General features: G+C 47.4%; 1 protein-coding gene across 1 annotated transcript; it reads right to left on the bottom strand.

Annotated features, from left to right (window-relative positions):
• Positions 1 to 8,910: 8,910 nt before the first annotated feature.
• On the bottom strand, positions 8,911 to 14,561 carry lsr (lipolysis stimulated lipoprotein receptor). Its single transcript, XM_068756563.1, has 10 exons — positions 14,408 to 14,561; positions 13,251 to 13,580; positions 12,947 to 13,066; positions 11,455 to 11,601; positions 11,148 to 11,351; positions 10,963 to 11,019; positions 10,725 to 10,841; positions 10,333 to 10,627; positions 9,804 to 10,260; positions 8,911 to 9,609 (listed from the first exon to the last, which is right to left on the bottom strand). Exons 1-10 carry the CDS (start codon positions 14,460 to 14,462, stop codon positions 9,574 to 9,576), a joined length of 1,818 nt encoding a protein of 605 aa, XP_068612664.1. The 5' UTR covers positions 14,463 to 14,561; the 3' UTR covers positions 8,911 to 9,573.
• Between the last annotated feature and the right edge of the window lie 2,363 nt (positions 14,562 to 16,924).

Below are 16,924 nucleotides of genomic sequence, written 5' to 3'. Positions count from 1 at the left end.
AGAAACAACACAAAACAAAACGGTGACATCATCGTCAGCCGATGACATCAGAGCCGTAGTACGGCATCGCCAGCCAACACCCGTTTGGAAAAAAAGGCAATCGAAATGAAAAAAACAATACCGGCATGGAAAACTCCTCAGATAATTATACCGGTGATAGCATCATAACCTGGGGGGATTAAGTTATGGATTTGAAGAGGGTTTGGGTTACAGTCACGGTAACATAATGTCACTGAAATATTCAGCCATTCAAATGGATTTCATTTAGCAGAGAAAGCTCAGTTATACTTGGATGCAGATCCACCGTGATGCGATTCTTAGAACCAGGAGCCGGTTTCCATGGCGAGCGAATTAGGTGGCTTGAAGTAACTTGACATGAAGACATTATGTCGACATCGCCGTAGCGCCTGCAATGCCACGGGTGCGGCGACACAATTGATCTCCACACGCTGATGGAAATGGTAGAAAGGCCTCTTCTGTGAGGGGAAACTGTAATCTGATTGTTGAGGTTTTGGCCGAGGTACAGTCTGTTCTCTCTGAGTGCTCTTGAGCATCTGTTGCCCCCCCTTTCCTTTCCTTGCTTTTACAGTCCTCAGCTTCCCGATTTTAAAGCTTTTTCTTTTCACTGAACATGTCTAAAACATTTGCGACAGCTAAACTGCTATTTGAATAAAAGGAACAGTGCGCTGTTTTAACGACGACTGCTAATTGTGCAGTAGAATGAATGCTTGCAGCCGTGCAAGGCAGAGGACCGAGCCTCACGCTGCAGCAGCCGGTGCGTGCAGATGGCAGGCCTACGAGTGGATTCAGCTCCGGAGCCTCGTGATTAAAACGTCCCAACATTCCCCGGAGAATCCGTGAGCAATATTCAGTCCACCTGTTGAACGTGAGTCAGCGTCGACTCGCTTATTCTCTACCGACGACTGAGGTTTAGATTTTCTTGCTTTTAAAACATTCTTCTTTTCTTGCTTTTAAAACATTCTTCTTTGACCAATCATTTTCAGTCATGTATTTATTGACTTTATTTTTTTTTTTTTCCGTCTGTTGGAAAAATCACTGACATAGAAAACTTTATTCTAAGGTCGTGCTGCTTGATTATGCTCGAGACAAATCAAAGCGAGGATACGACATCTTGCTGACGTCAAATTATTTCCTTACAATCTTGAGTGCTGAAATTCTTTGTCTCATTTTCATTCGCTTTGATGAAAAAAACAAACAAACATTGAAGCATTTGGATTGAAAAGGCTCGTATTTCAAGACCACAATGCCGCGCTGTTGGCAGTGACGGTCCGAACGTTCCTCCATCTGCACCGTGACAAGAGGCCAAGAGCTGGGCGGGCGTCTCCGGGCCAGAGAGCGTCAGCAACAGCAAAGGAGAGCAGAGCAGCCAGGCAGGCAGGCAGGCAGGCAGACAGGGCCGCTGACCCCACCACCACCGACCCCCCCAACAACAACAGCCCCATTGATGGGACGCACAAACGTGTCCACGCTTCAGCAAACACACGAAGCACTTGCCTCATACCAGCCTGCCCCCTCTCAGACTTCTTCTTCTTCTTCTCCCTGAGTTGTTTGTCTTGTTCTAAATCCTGGTTGTCAGCACCTGTGGGAAAGGATAGAAAAGTTTGATGAGACGTGACGGAGGAGGCGAGAGGAAAGGGAAAAGAGGGGAATCTGTCGGCGCGCTGGTTTCCATGCGTCGTGGGCAGCTCTGAATATGCATTCAGGCATCTCTGGAGCCATTCTTTGGCCCACTCAGAATTCCTTCTCTCCCTTCCAACCCCCCCCCCCCCCCCCCCCCGAGTTGTCCTACGTCTGTTGATGCATTGAACTCCGAGTCTTGATGATAAGCCCCCCCCCTGCCACCCCTACTCTGAGGTCAAAGAAAATAAATCATGTACTTGTCGTGCAAGCGGTGTCGAAGACACAATGGCAAAGGCTTGGCGTGATGACGGAATGATGACTCAACCATCATGGTAGGGGGGAGGGGGGGGCAGAGAGGCGATAACGGGAGAGATACTGATCTCGAAAGGTTCATTTGGTTAAAATCAACACCAAAAGGAGTTCAAATCAGACACTGATCTTTCCAGTCATTTGCAGATGGGATATTTTTTCATTCCGGCTAAATCTCTGAAAGCAAGGAACGTAATTCATGAAACAAATGTCACACATAAAAGCAACGAACACAACTCGTCTGTCCGGCTGGCATGTTTTCATTTCTCTCATTGTTACATGAAGGGTGAAGTCACTCTGTCCAAAGGCCACCGGGCCACCGGCCAAGTGATGTCATCAACCGGGCCGCGGATAGACCTCACGGGAATCCGTGTGTAAACTGTCTGGAGAGGAGCCGGAGAGAATACCGCATTGATGCTCTGAAGCCCTGCACATGCCAATCAGCACACCCCCCAGTGTGGGGTGTGCAGCTATGCGGCCTTTCCTCCGCAACCCCTCTGCACCGCTTCCAGGCTCAGTCCGCCCCATTGTCCGCCGTCATTGCGTGTGCATTGTGTGGACATTAAAATGCAGGAGGACATCTAGATGAAGGGAATCACGTCGTGTTCCTTGTCTGCGTGTTCTCACCGCAGTGAAACAAAACCAGATATTGCAGCATTTATAAACACGCCTAACAAACCAAATGGCAAAGCACAGCTCGATTTAGATATGAAGATATGAAATGTGTTTCATCTTCATCTCTAATCTCTGCGGCGTGCGGAAGCCGCTCCTTCTGATGTCTGAGGCACTCAAACATCAACGTAATTACTTATTCCACATCACGCTTCGGGGATGTCGATGCTATCCGAACAATCAGCTTTGCTAAATTAGGCCGCAACACCTTTTCGTGAGTCATTTTTTACATTATTGAAATTGCTCCGGCAAAACCGAAACGCCTCACACAAACGTTCCTCCTGTGCCAAGAAAGACAATTATGCTCCGACTATGGTCCGAGGCCCCTGAACGGGAGCCGATGGAGAATGGGGGGCCTTGTATTCCGAACACTGCCCATTGTGCAAGGCTGGAACTGGAGGAGTTTTTCCGGAACAGGCTCCCTCACAGCTTGCGCTCTGCCGTTTGCCCGTGACGTTCGTTTGGGCCGCCACAAGCAAAAAGACCCCCACTAAAATACTCAGAGGAGCAGATGGTCTTAAACACGACTGCCCCCGACCGCCCCTCCCTCTCACGGTGCGTTGGGCTGAGGATAGCGCACCATGCACACACACACACACACACACACACACTCATGCAAAGATAAACACCGATGCATGCCAATATCCAGTCTGGCCGAAGTTCTGCAGCGAGTGCTGGCGTTAATAAAAGATTCAGACCGGACTCTGAGGTAATCAAAGAAAATAGCATCTTCACTGCTTTCCTCTGGTACGAGATGCTTTGAAGTAAGGTGCGTAGAAATTCTGGGGGGGGGGGGGGGGGGGTACTTTCTCATAATGTATGAAGTATGTTAGAATTTAAAGTGCTTTTAAAGTTTATTTATTAATCATTTATTAATTGCCGTTTTTCTTGACACAAATGAATCCTTCCACTCAGAACACTTCTACTCGCATCTTTTACTATTTTAAGATAAAACGCACCGAAGTGGAGGATGAAGTGGAGGATGAAAAGAGAGAGAAGCCCGACTGGCAGAACACCAAAACAACAAGAGACCCGGAGCACCAATAGCGTATCGTCATGTTTTCTACCTGGCAACCTCGACTGCCTCCGACCAACCCAACCCCAGTGGGCAGATGGAGAACCACGGGCCTTCACTCTCATTAGTGTTTTCCCTTCCGCTCTGAACAAAGGGGGGGGGGCAACAAACGGCGCCGTCACCTGTTCTTCCATCCAGACCAGGAACGTGTGGCCCCGTCCCAGCACTCCATTCGCTGTCCCAAACCTCTGGTCGGAGCTTAGGTGACATATAAAGCAAGGTTTGCACCAATGTATTAAAATGAAAAGAAAAAAGACAGACAGGCAGGCAGGCAGGCAGACAGGCAGGAAGACAGACCGGGCAAGCAGGCAGGCAGGCGGGCAAGCAGGCAGGCAGGCAGGCAGGCAGACAGACCAGGCAGGCAGGCAGACAAACAGGCGGGCAGGCAGACAGGCAGGCAGACAGGCAGGAAGACAGACCAGGCAGACAGACAGGCAGGCAGGCAGACAGGCGGGCAGGCCTGGCTGAGGCTCCTCTACCTGGACGTGGTCACATACGTTTGGCTACGTGATCAACTCGGCACTAAATGGCCCCAAGAACAAAACGGCCCAGTAATAAATAACTGGCACTGGCGTGCACGATCACAAGCACGTTCGCCAAGTCACACACACACACACACACACACACACACACACACACACTCACTCAGTCAGTCCAACTTGTGACTCATCCAACTCTGGAACGCGCGTTCACTCATCACATCCCCTTTGAATGCTGAGGCGAAGAAGCAAACGCCCTGAATGTCGGTGTGAAGAGCAGAAATAGAATAAAAAAAGATGCGATTCCGGAATCTCACAGAAGGAACCAGAGCTGCTGCTAACCTGTTAGCGTTGGAAGCGGGTCCTGAACGAGCGTCTCCAGCAGCCTCCTTCTGACACTGACACTCAAAGCCTCACACAAGCCTGTCGCCACTCTCTGTACCAAGCCCCAACAGTGGGGAATAAACTGCCCCCCCACCATCACCATCACCCCTCCCAAATGACAATCAGTCCTTCAGTGTAGCTGCATTGTTCTGAAGCTTCGCCCCAAGGCGCAGCCATTCATAAATACACATGGGGCCCACAAAGGGCCACACTGTGTCCCCCCCTCATCCCATTAAATATGGGTGAAGGTCTGAGCTGCGAGGCCTTCTGGGACAGTCGGGTTATGCTGGACACTTTGGATTGATGGAGAACATATTTCTGTTTTTTTTTTAGGTCGGTGTAGCAGAAGGCAGGATGCGAGCTGGGGGGGGGGGGGGGGGGGCAAAGCAGCCGATGAGGATGAGTAGGATCAATGGGAGAGGCTTCAAAGCTTGAAATTCTCTTCCACTGAGGGTTGAATCATAATTCTGCAGTCGAGCAGCCACAGGTGATTTCATGATGACAGGACAGACTCAGCGCTTCATCGAGCGTTGTCAAAATCTGTCGGGCGGTTTACCCACAATGACCGGTGCTCCTAATATTAAGAGGGTTAAGAGGTGAACTTTACACACCAGCTTCATTAAGGAGGAAGAAAAACGCTCTTCTTCTTCTGTGATTTCAAATCCCACCCAAAACCCTTTTACTTTCACTAGACACGAGACAACACAGAGATCGTCACACAGGAGATGAAAATATTTCCACTGCCTGTAATTAAAGAGGCTGCAGATTCCCGATGTCCTTGAAGCGCACAGCGATCTGAGGTCGCTCTGAGGCTGCAGTTAATAACTTTGATTTCATATTTGCTTTTTCTAAAGTCCTTGTTAGAGTTCCACTTTGCAGCTTTTCAAGCCCAACACATTTGGCCAGAAGTAAAGTGGATATTTTTTTATTCTGATTTCTATTCATATTAGGAAACACTGATCCTCCCTACCAGCGACGCAGGTGCAAACGCACACTGTTAAGCCTGAATCGTGCACTTCAGAGCGTTTACACACAGATATCATGACATGAAACCCTGAGGCTCGTCAGCAGCGCCATCCTCCTGACATAGGATCCATTGTGTCCCGAGGTCTTCTGGAGCTGAACAGCTCAGCTGGAGCCTGACACCACACAACACTGGGAAGTCGACGCACACAGATAATTGTCTTTTAAGCACAACAATACCCTTTCCCTGCCGTGGCTCGATTGTTTTTGACTTTTCTCTCATGCTGGTAACTTTCGAGGCTTTTGGCATTTTGACTTTGAAGGAAAGTAAACAAGGTTTGAGCTTCTCTCCGTTCTCCTTCTTTCTATACCTGCTTGCCATTACTATTGTGTAAATCACAAAGTGCCACGCCATCAACGGCTGTGAGGGAAAAACTGCCTGAAACCGTGGCTTTTATTCCAGCCTGAAGAAAGATTGCACCTTCTGTCGCCTACATGGAAGATATTTCACCCGACCTTCAATTGTGATTGTTTGGAAGAGCAATAAATGCTTTTCGTTTTCAGACGTGTTCATTTCAAGCAAATCCCAGCCTGCAGTCTGGCAAACATCAAGTAAACAGCAAGTCTAATATCCTGTGGCGCCTCGACTGACAGCATTAGCCAACGTTAGCTTGCAATAGCATCAGGCTTTCACATGCATATGTGTGCTTGGACAGTGTAATGGCTTTGACACGGAGGGTGGGGCGGGGTGGACGGGGTGTGTGTGTGTGTGTGGGTGTGGGTGTGGGTGATGGGATTGTACTGGACAGAGACGGGTGCCACAACAACAGCACACTAACAATGGGTTGATTGTCCTATTGTCCACCCTGTCCACCTTGCAAAATCACAAGAAAGTGGAATTGGAAATTGAATGTAATTTCTTATTGCTCAATAAAAAAGGTGTATCTAAGTTTATATTTCGACCATTCACTTTTTAATATTTTTATTTGCTGACAAAAGAGGAAAATGTTAAATTCCAGTGGCAACATTAAAACAAATTTCATTCCAAATTCCAATTCTGAGGGATTTTGGAAATGACTGAATTATCCAGATTAATTACTAACTGTCACCCCCCCCCCCTAAAATAATAACACTATTGTGATCTGTCATTGTGAATATTGGATTATTGACCCAATTCAGGATTCTATACCCACGGCCCAAACACGCTGCTCCAACTGTGTAACAAGGGAATTTTATTCCCAAAGGTGCAGTTAGTCTCACATTTAGCCTACTCTTGCACTCCAACTGTCACCATGCAGCCTTTTAACAACTGATATTCTTAGTAGGACTGCATCACCCAATTTCTAAATATCGCCATTAATATAAAAAAACAATTGTAGAATGACAGTCATCTGATGCAAAATATAAAATACTATATACAGGAAATGATTTCGCCTTTGTTGGAAAGAAAATGTGATTTGACTGTCTTAGACATTAATCATACAACACAGGAAATGTAATTGCTGAACATTTTGTAGCATTAAATCTTGATATGCTATAATAATAATAATAACATTAATAATAAGACGATGTAAAGGCTACGCTGTCGGCTCCAGGCATTCGTCACACTGCTGTGAGATATCTGCTGTCAAACATGCACAAGCATCAAAGTCACTGGCCGTCAGAACCAAAAGAAAGATTTAAAAATCACAGACAGTTAAAGGCAGGAAGGGAATCGGTAAAGCCAAGCCCAACGCTACACTGAATATTCACATCTACAAGTCATGGCAAATATTTGTACAGCAGAGAATGGCAGAGCTCTTACCTTTTCAGCTGATCTGAAGCCAGTGAGGAGCTCAGACAGCCGTCTTCTCTCCTTCAGCATTTGTTTTCTCCACAGCTCTCCCTCCTCTTCCTCTCCGTCAGCAGATTGGGTCTTTGGCATGCAGAACCTGTGATTGGGGTGGGTATCGGGGGGGGGGGCAGCTCTCAGGTTTGAGAGTCATTAATTTAACCATAACTATATAATATAATATATATTCATTCAGAGATCAGCGTAAAAAATGACTTCTATCTAGGCGTGTGATGTCATCATCGCTCGAAGGGAAAGAATCATGATCAGTAAGACAGTCAGACGGGCTTTAAAAAAGCCCCCCCCCCATTCATTCATTCATTCATCTGCTGAAAAAGGAAAGTTTCTCAAAGCTATTTGAGAATCCAGTTTTAAGGGGCGGGACTACAAGCCTGATTTATGACATCACAAATGGTTTGAAATCCATTTTTTTCTACAATGCAACCAGAATTGATGCGCCGCATCCTTAAACTTCAGGTTTAAAATAAATTTTTCTGGGAACACTTGGAAAAATACTACACTGACAATACACATTATTTTATTTTTAGTATTATTTAAAATGTTTGTTCAGGATTTCCAAATTGTGAAAATTCAGTCACTATTCATAAACTTGGGACTTGCTTTCATTTTCAGACTTGAAAGGTCAATCTTAGCACGACAGAAAATCAGCTGTTAGCAGAAATACAGAAATTAGAGGAGCGAGCGGCAGAGGCAACGTCCCACCCACTTGTGCCAGCACAACTTCACTTTTCCACATGCCTGCGATTTCATTCACTGCTGCTTCCGGCAGGCCCGGGGGCAGCAAGGAGCGTTTTCAGTGTCACCGATGCGTCGTGTAGTCATGTGCTATTTATTTAAAACACGAACCTCATTCACTTTGACATCCTTCATCATCAGGCCTCAAGGTGGTGATGGCATTGATTGACAGGAGGAAGAGGAAGTTCAGCGTCACAGGATCAATGCGCATGGAAACACACAAACGTGCAGAAATCAGGATGCCTGAAGCAGAGGATAGTGGAAAATCTGAAAATAAAAGTCTGTATATAATTAAAGCCTATTGTTATGGAGATCCAGAGTAAAAGATTAAAATGAAGGTAACATTTTGTGTAAAATCGCTCTTGACGTTCTTATATATAAATATATAGATATATATATAGATATCTCAATGACACGTCACAAAATCTCACTTTTGCAAAGCTTAAATCTCAAATTCATGCTGAATCTGTTCCTTGATGCGAAGACAAAACGCTAGAATCTCCCATATTGAGACGTGCTTTTGCATCAAGTGCAATCTTAACCTTTTCAAACCTCCACAAAATTTGAATTGTCATATTTAGGAATGACGGCTGAGTTACTCCTGCAGAAAGAGAAAGTTAATAAAGAGCAAAGAATGCAGGATAATAAAAAATTTGATCCTCAGTAAAACATTTAAAGGTAGTTGATAAAACAGAAATTCTAGCAGACAAAAGCAGAGCTACGATCTGCTGCGCCACGTCGGTACAGGCTGACATGATGGTGACACCTAGTGTTAAAACACAGTAAGTCAAACGAACGCATGACAGCAGAGACCTTTATTGTGAAATTAAGTTTCATCACGTCACAAAAAAAACTTTTTTGTGTATAATTTGTCAACTGTACAGCATACTGCAGGTTAAAACCAACATTTTCCGTAACAAAATTTAAAAAAAAATAATAACAATAAAAAGTAAGTACTCAAATACGAATTCTAACGGAGACAATTTCGCTCAGTGGGTTTCTAAACATCAAGCAAAACCTAATAACTAAAAGGATAAAGAGACAATGCACATCGTTCGTCTTACATATACAATTCATTTCTCAGTAAAAGGAGTAAAAAGTCGGAAAAATATAAGGACCCCTTCAAAACTACGCAATTACCTGCATCGGAACGCGTTTACTCGTCCAGATGTAGAAACCTTTATAGATTAATGATCAACTTGACGTTTGCATCGACGAGTTAAAATTCTGTACACAATAAGGCACTTGTGGAAGCCATTATGTTTTATACATGAAAAGGCATGTACTACTATCTTATTTGTGCATTCACACGCAGTCAGCATCAGCGTCTGACAAGTTTATCCTTATTATGGGAGATATAAGACCAGCGCGGCGGCGTAGCAGTGTGGCTAGCGTTTACTCGGCCCTCGTTTAGTGGCTCCGAGCTGCGTGAGCGGACCGGTTGCTCCGGCAACGGTGGGTTTTCACACCACCAGGCTCTCCCGACTCACGGCGCCATTCTGCGAGAAAAAGAAACGTCACATTAGCTTCACGCGTAAACCAGAAGAAAAACCGACAAAAACGTTCATTTTGAATCCAATGATCTCGGGAACTCTTTGTTTTGCTCGCGTTTACGCATAATAGACAAGAAACGTCTCAAAGCGTTTAATAATAAAGAAATAAAAAACAAACAACAACTTCTGCTGCGACTCACCTTGCGGAGGTTGCCTTTCTTTGAAGATGACACGCTTTCATCCTCGCTGTATGGCGGAGGTGGAGGAGGCAGGTAATCGTCACGGCGATCTGGGTATCCAGAGGGCGGGATCTGAGGAAGCGGCGGCGGCCCACGACCTCTGCCCCGGTCCGAGCGGTCGCTGTCGCTCTCCAGCCGTTCGCGGCTGCGCGCCCTCTGCTGCTCGCCCAGCTTCTTTCTCTCCAGGGCTTCTCGCAGGAAGCTGTCGTCGTAATCATCCCGCCCTCGCCTGGGACCGCCTCCGGTACGCCGATCCCTTTCCAGGTCCATGAGATCGTCACGACTACGACTGCGTCTCCCTCCCATCCCGCCCGCGTCCCCTCGGCGACGGTCATCAGGGGAGTAGTCGCGGCGCCGGCGGTCGTCAGGCTCCCGATCGTAGCCGCTGCGGGCGCTGCTGCTCCACCCGTCATCCGAGCTGCAGAGGCAGAAGTCAGCGAATGAGCGTACAGGTAAGCAGCACAAGCCCGTCAGAGCGCTCCAGACTCACCCTCTCCTGCCTCTGGGTTCATCTGGGCGCCGGTTGGGCGTGTAGCGATCCCGGTCATAGCGGCGCCCGATGTCATCGAGGTTGTCCATGGAGCGGGCACGCCCACGCTCCCCCATATAGCCGCCGCCACGGCGGGGGTAGTCATCGCGGCGGCCTTGCTGGGAAACACTGCTGATGGTGCTCATGGCTTCATCCTGGTCATAGAGCGTGGCGAGAGGCGGCGGATGGGAACGGGCGCCACGGCCGCGGGGGTCAAAGCCGTCGTGTAGGGAAGTGACTTCGCTCATAGCATCCACTGAGTAGAGAATTATCGAGAGCATCAGGTAAGAAACGCCCGACGAGACACCGCGCCCACGCGACCGTGACCACGACAGCAGCTACCAGTCACTCACAGCGGTTGTGGTTGGCGGGCCGCGATGGGTCGAATTTGGAAAGTTCCTTCTCCATGTAGTAAATGGCACGCGTGGCGTTCCCCTCCGGGTCCACCTGGATACGGTACCCACTGCGAGCTGGTGAGAGGCGGGGAGGAAGACAGCTTCAGCTCCTGTGCTGCACATTTGTAGTTTAATTCTCGTGTTGCAGAAAAAAAAAAAAAACACACATTAAACTACATGAATAGCGTCCACTCACTGTGGTCTCCTCCGCCCTCTTGGTCATGTAGTAGAGGCACCTGAGAACCCTGTCCCACTGATCACACGGCACACAAAGCGTTTATCATTAACAAAGGTCAAGGATAAAGAAAAAAAAAAAAGGGGGGGCTACAGAAAATGATTCAGCAGCCGAACCTTCAAACAACAATTCAAAATGGATCTTACCCGAGCTGGCGCCGTCATAGTCGCGGCCGTACCCGTTCTGGGGTGGGAGGGCTCCAACGCCGTTGGGCAGAGGAAGCAGGGGAAGAGCGGGCTGGTGCATAAGCTGGCCGCTGTATGCCGGCTGGGCGTACATACTGGGAGCATAGAGGGTGGGAGCGTAATGGCCGGCCATCCCCTTCTTCACTGCTTTCCCTGCCTCGTACACTGATGGGAAACATGGAAACGTGGGTGGACTATCCTCCACATTGTCCAGCCGTGGGTGACATGCAGTGAAGCCAGACGAAGCTTCTTCTTCTTTGGTACTTACGTGCTCTGGGGCAGCAGCAGCGGTCGGGGCAGCACGGGCAGCTGATGTAGCAGCAGCAGGTATGTGGGCAGCACTGGCACCAGCAGATCCCGATCAGGATCAGCAGCAGCAGGAACCCCAAGACGACGACCACGACCAGGAGCCAGTCTGTACCGGCCAGCAGGGGGCGCAAAAGAGAGCGTTAGCGCAAAGTTTTCTGTTCAAGGAGGAGCTTTATTTTCACATGAAAGGAGCCGCAGCGGTTTGGGGCTCCACTGCAGTCGAGTAAAAATGATCCGTGTCATGTCTAAGCCCTGACATAAAGAAGACGTCAGTAATGATAAAGTGTGTTAAGATAAATGAGACGAGACAGATGTCGGGGTTTTAAAGCTTGGTCAAACTGGTAGAGCAGGTTCTTTGCTTTACCCTGATTCGAATGCTCTATGTCAGTCCAAAGTGATTCAGCACAGCCGAGGCTGAAATCTTTATTTGGACGGGTCGACTGACGCCGATTGCGCTTTGCTGTAATCAGACGGCAGCAGAAAGTCACACAAGGGAGCCGAGAAAAGAGGAGGTAGATAAGAAGGGAGCGTAAAGAAAGTTAAGGATGTACGCGATGTAGAAAGCAAGCAGACCCGCAAGCAGAGGCCTTTTCTCAGGTTGAGAATCCTGAAGGATGACGTTCGTCCAACATGTCTCTTGTATGTCTGAGGATTACGGTATTATATCACGCGTGGTCCAGAAAAGGACAAAAATCGAATTCTTCAAAGCCGGGTGACCTCAAAGAGGTCCCGCGTAAGACTCGCTAGACCAGACATGGGCAAACCCAGGCCCGGGGGCCATATGCGGCCCGTTGGTCTTTTTAATCTGGCCCGCCAAACTTGTCCAAATTATATCATTAAATAAAATTGTATTATAATTAAACCTCATTCCTTTGACCTTTTCCCTGTAACGCTACCTGTAAAAGGCCAAATCCTTTAATGCAATAGCTTTCATGTGTCATTTATATTCGCTCACACAAATACTCCATCCATCTGTTCTTGGTCCGGCCCCTCTGTCAAATTTTAGAACCTATTGTGGCCCGCGAGTCAAAAGGTTTGCCCATCCCTGCGCTAGACCCTCATCGTCCTCCACCGCGGGGCAAAGAGCGTGTCTGAGCTACATCAGTGGTTTGGTACTACCTTCCATAACCAGTAAGTCAATGCCAGGCAGGAGGTCGGAAGTATTTGACTTTCTCTCTGTGAAAGAAAGATAAAGCCACAATTACTTTAAAACGGTTTACCGCTAGCAACCAGCTGCTTTAAAGACTTGGTTACGAGTCAGTCCCCGCCCCCGCCCCCGCCCCCGCCGAACCGACGCACTAGTCAGGCCACCATCGGGAACATTTGCCCCCAAGTATTTGAGAACCTCAGCTGTAATGTGACGCGTGTCTGGGAGGTCGGAAAGTGAAGAAGAGGGGGAAAGCGTGGAGACGAAGAAGAACCGCGTCGGCAGTGTGACGAACAGAGCTTACCGAGGACGATCAGCTCGGTGTAGTCTTCGCCGTTCCCCGAAAGGTCCTGGGAGGAAATGACCGAGCAGACGTAGACGCCGCTGTCGCCCCATGCCGTCTGCGCAATGTTCAGGTCGGCATCTGGGAGAGGAGAGAGAGCCTTTAGTTTCAGCTACACCCTGTGGGCTGGACCCCCCCCCCCCAACAACGCCATCAACACCAGATCTGGAACCGGCACGGGGCAGATGAAGGTTTGAACGTCGCCAAAGTGAAAATCATTCACGCAAAGCGGGGGCGAATTTCGTTTCCTTTTTGACCGACTCACTATTCAGGATGCTGATCTTGCGGCCCTGGTACTCCGTGCCGAGGGAAACGGCGTTGCCTTGCTTGGAGGCCACGATGCGAACCGTCCTCTGGCTGTCGGCGCACTCGATGTTTGGGTCGTAGTTGGGGTTATTCTGAGACAGGATGTTCTCGGCGCTGCTGGGGTTCAGGGCAGCCTGGATCGGGTCCCGGCAGTAGGATTTATACCTCCATGTCACCACCGGAGGCTGAGTGGCCGTTGTCTGGTAGTTGCAGGTGAGGGTGACCGGCTGGAACAGGATGACGATGTACCTCTTTTGGGGACACTGGACTGAGATGGCCACAGCGGACTCTGGAGAGAAATCCAGAAGACAAATTACTCACATTTTGATGTATTACTTACAAAGCTTGTTGGTAAATAACTCCAGGGTGAGGCGCGTGACGCGACACGCCATTCCCTCGGCGCCGGTATCGTCGAGTGGGTGAGATGAATCACCAGAGACAAATCTCTGAGCTGTTTAGGAGCCCGACATTAAGAGAAACCAGACGCTGGACGCTGGACACACTCGGAGCTTTTGTCCTGTTCATTCTGTTTGTTAACAGGATGCGATCAAAGGTCATTTTCTCTCAGGTGCATTAGCAGAGAAGCTCACCTGTTTGTTGATGAGACTTAACGCAATAATATGGAAGAATATAAGCTGCACCAAACACACAGAACTGAATCATGTAGGGTAGATGTGGAAGAACACTCTGGATTATATCTCCTACAAAATGAAATTAAAGTTATCTGACCTGGTGTGGTGCTGGTTCACCAGTCTGTAAATACACTTAATATTATCATTCCATATTTATTTCTACCATTATAATTATTATATTAAACCCAGCATTATTTTCTGGCATAAATAAAAAAAACATTCCAGTCAACTTCTGAGATCAACAACATTTTTTATTCTAGGTTGGTTGGCGGGTTTTAAAGTTGTTTTTCATCCCCAGCGTGACGCTGATTAAACCCTTCTTTGATTATTAACGACGTATAATCAGTCTCTACGTGAAAATACGTCACAAAATGTGTTCCAATTTTCCCGAAACTACGGCGCATATTGCAGCAACACCAACGACTTTTCGCGGAAGAGGGCCCACCCTGTTAGGTAAAAAAAAAAAAAAAAAAGGCCAACTTACCTGCCATTAAAGCGACGACGAATAACATCCAGAACATGTTTACTCCTTTTCCCATCCTGGTTTCGAGTCGATTAACTTTTTATTATTCGATCAAACGCACATATAAATCCTCGTTTTATGCATAACACAGAGCATAAAAGCACTTCCCCCTCAGTCCGGTACTCCCAGCTCCATTTTGTGTAGCTGAACCTTTGTGGCGCGAGGGCAGTACCTGAACGCCTCACGTCACTCGCTTAGCCAACAGGTGAGCGCTCAGATAAGAAGTTGCGAAACATACGGAACAAGAGGGGCGTAGATGATTTTAAGTTGGGCTTTTCCTGTTGTTGATAGAAGCCTCACTGGACGGCAAAGGCCCGATAGTGATAGAAAACAATAATAACAATTACAAAGCCTCTTATATTCGATTATATTCTCCAAAAAGAGAAAGAAGTAAAGCAAGAAGCTCTGTTTGACCCACCCGCGCTACTTGGTACGGTCCAACATGAAGCACACCGTCGAAGCTCTGTTTGTAAATGTTCAACCCGGTCGGGGGGGAAATAGAAGCGCAGCCCAGGGCCCTGCAGGTGTTTACGGCTTGTTATTGTTGTTGCCACGCCGCATTTATTATCATGCCACAGACTGGGAAGGATGTGAACATAAAAAATAAAATCCTCCATTACTTCCACCAAGGTGGAAATGTTTTGGTGCTTGAAAATGAACTACATGTCAACAGGTGTGTCCTCCCATGTCCACATCAAACTACATGTCAACAGGTGTGTCCTCCCATGTCCACATCAAACTACATGTCAACAGATGTGTCCTCCAATGTCCACATCAAACTACATGTCAACAGATGTGTCCTCCAATGCCAACATCAGAGGTCAATCGAGTGAGTTCATCTCCTCCACCGATAGGAGAAGACTGGACAGGAAAGGATGGGATCCAATAGGCGAGGAGAAGCGGGGCGGGAGAGGATAGGACTGGAGAAGGCAGAGGTGATGGGAGCTGATGGGAAAGAGAAGATGGGATGGGATCAGCTCTACTACGACTACAGAGCACGATGCCTTAGTGGGATTTATTGCCCACCCGACTAACAAAAAGTCTGTAAGTGTGGGGTGAAAAGCTAATGATGGCATCGTCGGTGTTCAGAACATCAGCCCACCACCTCCCACTCATCTTTGCCGCGTCATCCACGCAGTCATCCTTTCATGTCGGACCACATACCCTCCTCTAAGTGGTTCTTATTAGGCTAGTCTACGTCCTCATTCCTGCCTCCAGGTGTAGGCAGCAGCAGCAGCAACGCTCGGGCACGCCTCCCGTGATGATCAGGGGCACGGCGAGTATAACAAGGCGTGGATTGGATCTCATGTTCAGACCTGATCCCGCCGCAGCAACAGAAAGGTAGGAGCCTGGACCAGAGACACTTTATACAATCTGTAGTGTGGTTTAAATCCATCTGCTCAGAGTCTCAATCTTATAATCGATGAGACTCTAAGACCTTAGGAGGCAGCGACCGTAGCAAAACTGTCTTTATTGACATTTTATTGCTTATTACCCCCCCCCCCCCCCCCCCCCGCTGTTGCAAATAGCAATTGTTTGAAGTGTGACCGACTATTTCATGTTAAACTGTTGCTTACATTCACTCAAAGAAATCAGCATTGGATTTTCTTGCTCTCCAGCTCAGGCAGAGCAAAATAAATGTTTTCTCCAGTGGATTTACCGGTTAGTCGGGTTCGAATCCGATTCTTATACAACACAGCTCAAGTCTGCGTGAAATGTGCTGCTGAATTCTGACTTCAGGTCAAACGCCTTTAACTCTTTGACTGCCATTGACGTCGAAAGACGTTTATTTTTCTAACCCAAACATTGACATTAAAATCTGCCTCTCTTTAACTCCAGAAGGAAAGATGGTAGGAACACATTTTTTTTTCCTGATGAAAGAAGATACTTTAATTTAATGTGTATATTCCTAGTCAAGAATATTTTGTGTTGCTTGGAATATCGGGAGAAAACTTGGGCACTCGATGAGTTGAAGAAGGAACGCGTCTGTTTATAGGAGTGCGTGGGATTTGTTATTTACACAGCAGCTCAGGGTTGTGGAAGTAAACTCAGGTGAGGTTGTGTCATTCGTTCACTACGGATTTAGAGATTTGCAGCGAAAACTCAGGGATATTCTAATCCCAGTTTAGGAATTCATCTCCTTATTCCTGTTAAGTGTGGTTTCAGTGAGATTATCCGCAACACGGAATCTCCAGTCTTGCTCAACAGGGCTGAGTCATTAGATTGCGTTTTCCTCTTCTCCTCTGTGCATCTCATGGCGTTTAAATAAAGCTTTCCGGTTATATTTAAATACACTTCTGTGTGTGGTGCGTTCAAAGTTTGAATTTGCTGAAGAACATTGATGTATTTCCAGCTGTTTAAATGTCTATTCTCTTCACCGACTTCTACCTCCGACTTAAATGAATGCAGGAAAAATTGTGAACTGTGAAATTTCAGAATTTATTCTAATATTCATCTGTAAAATCTAAAATTGTAGTT

The sequence above is a fragment of the Brachionichthys hirsutus genome, chromosome 3, assembly GCF_040956055.1.
Source record: "Brachionichthys hirsutus isolate HB-005 chromosome 3, CSIRO-AGI_Bhir_v1, whole genome shotgun sequence".
In the NCBI taxonomy this organism is placed as follows: Eukaryota; Metazoa; Chordata; class Actinopteri; order Lophiiformes; family Brachionichthyidae; genus Brachionichthys; species Brachionichthys hirsutus.
Note: the sequence above shows the minus strand (reverse complement) of the source record. Positions and strands in the feature narration are given on the sequence as shown.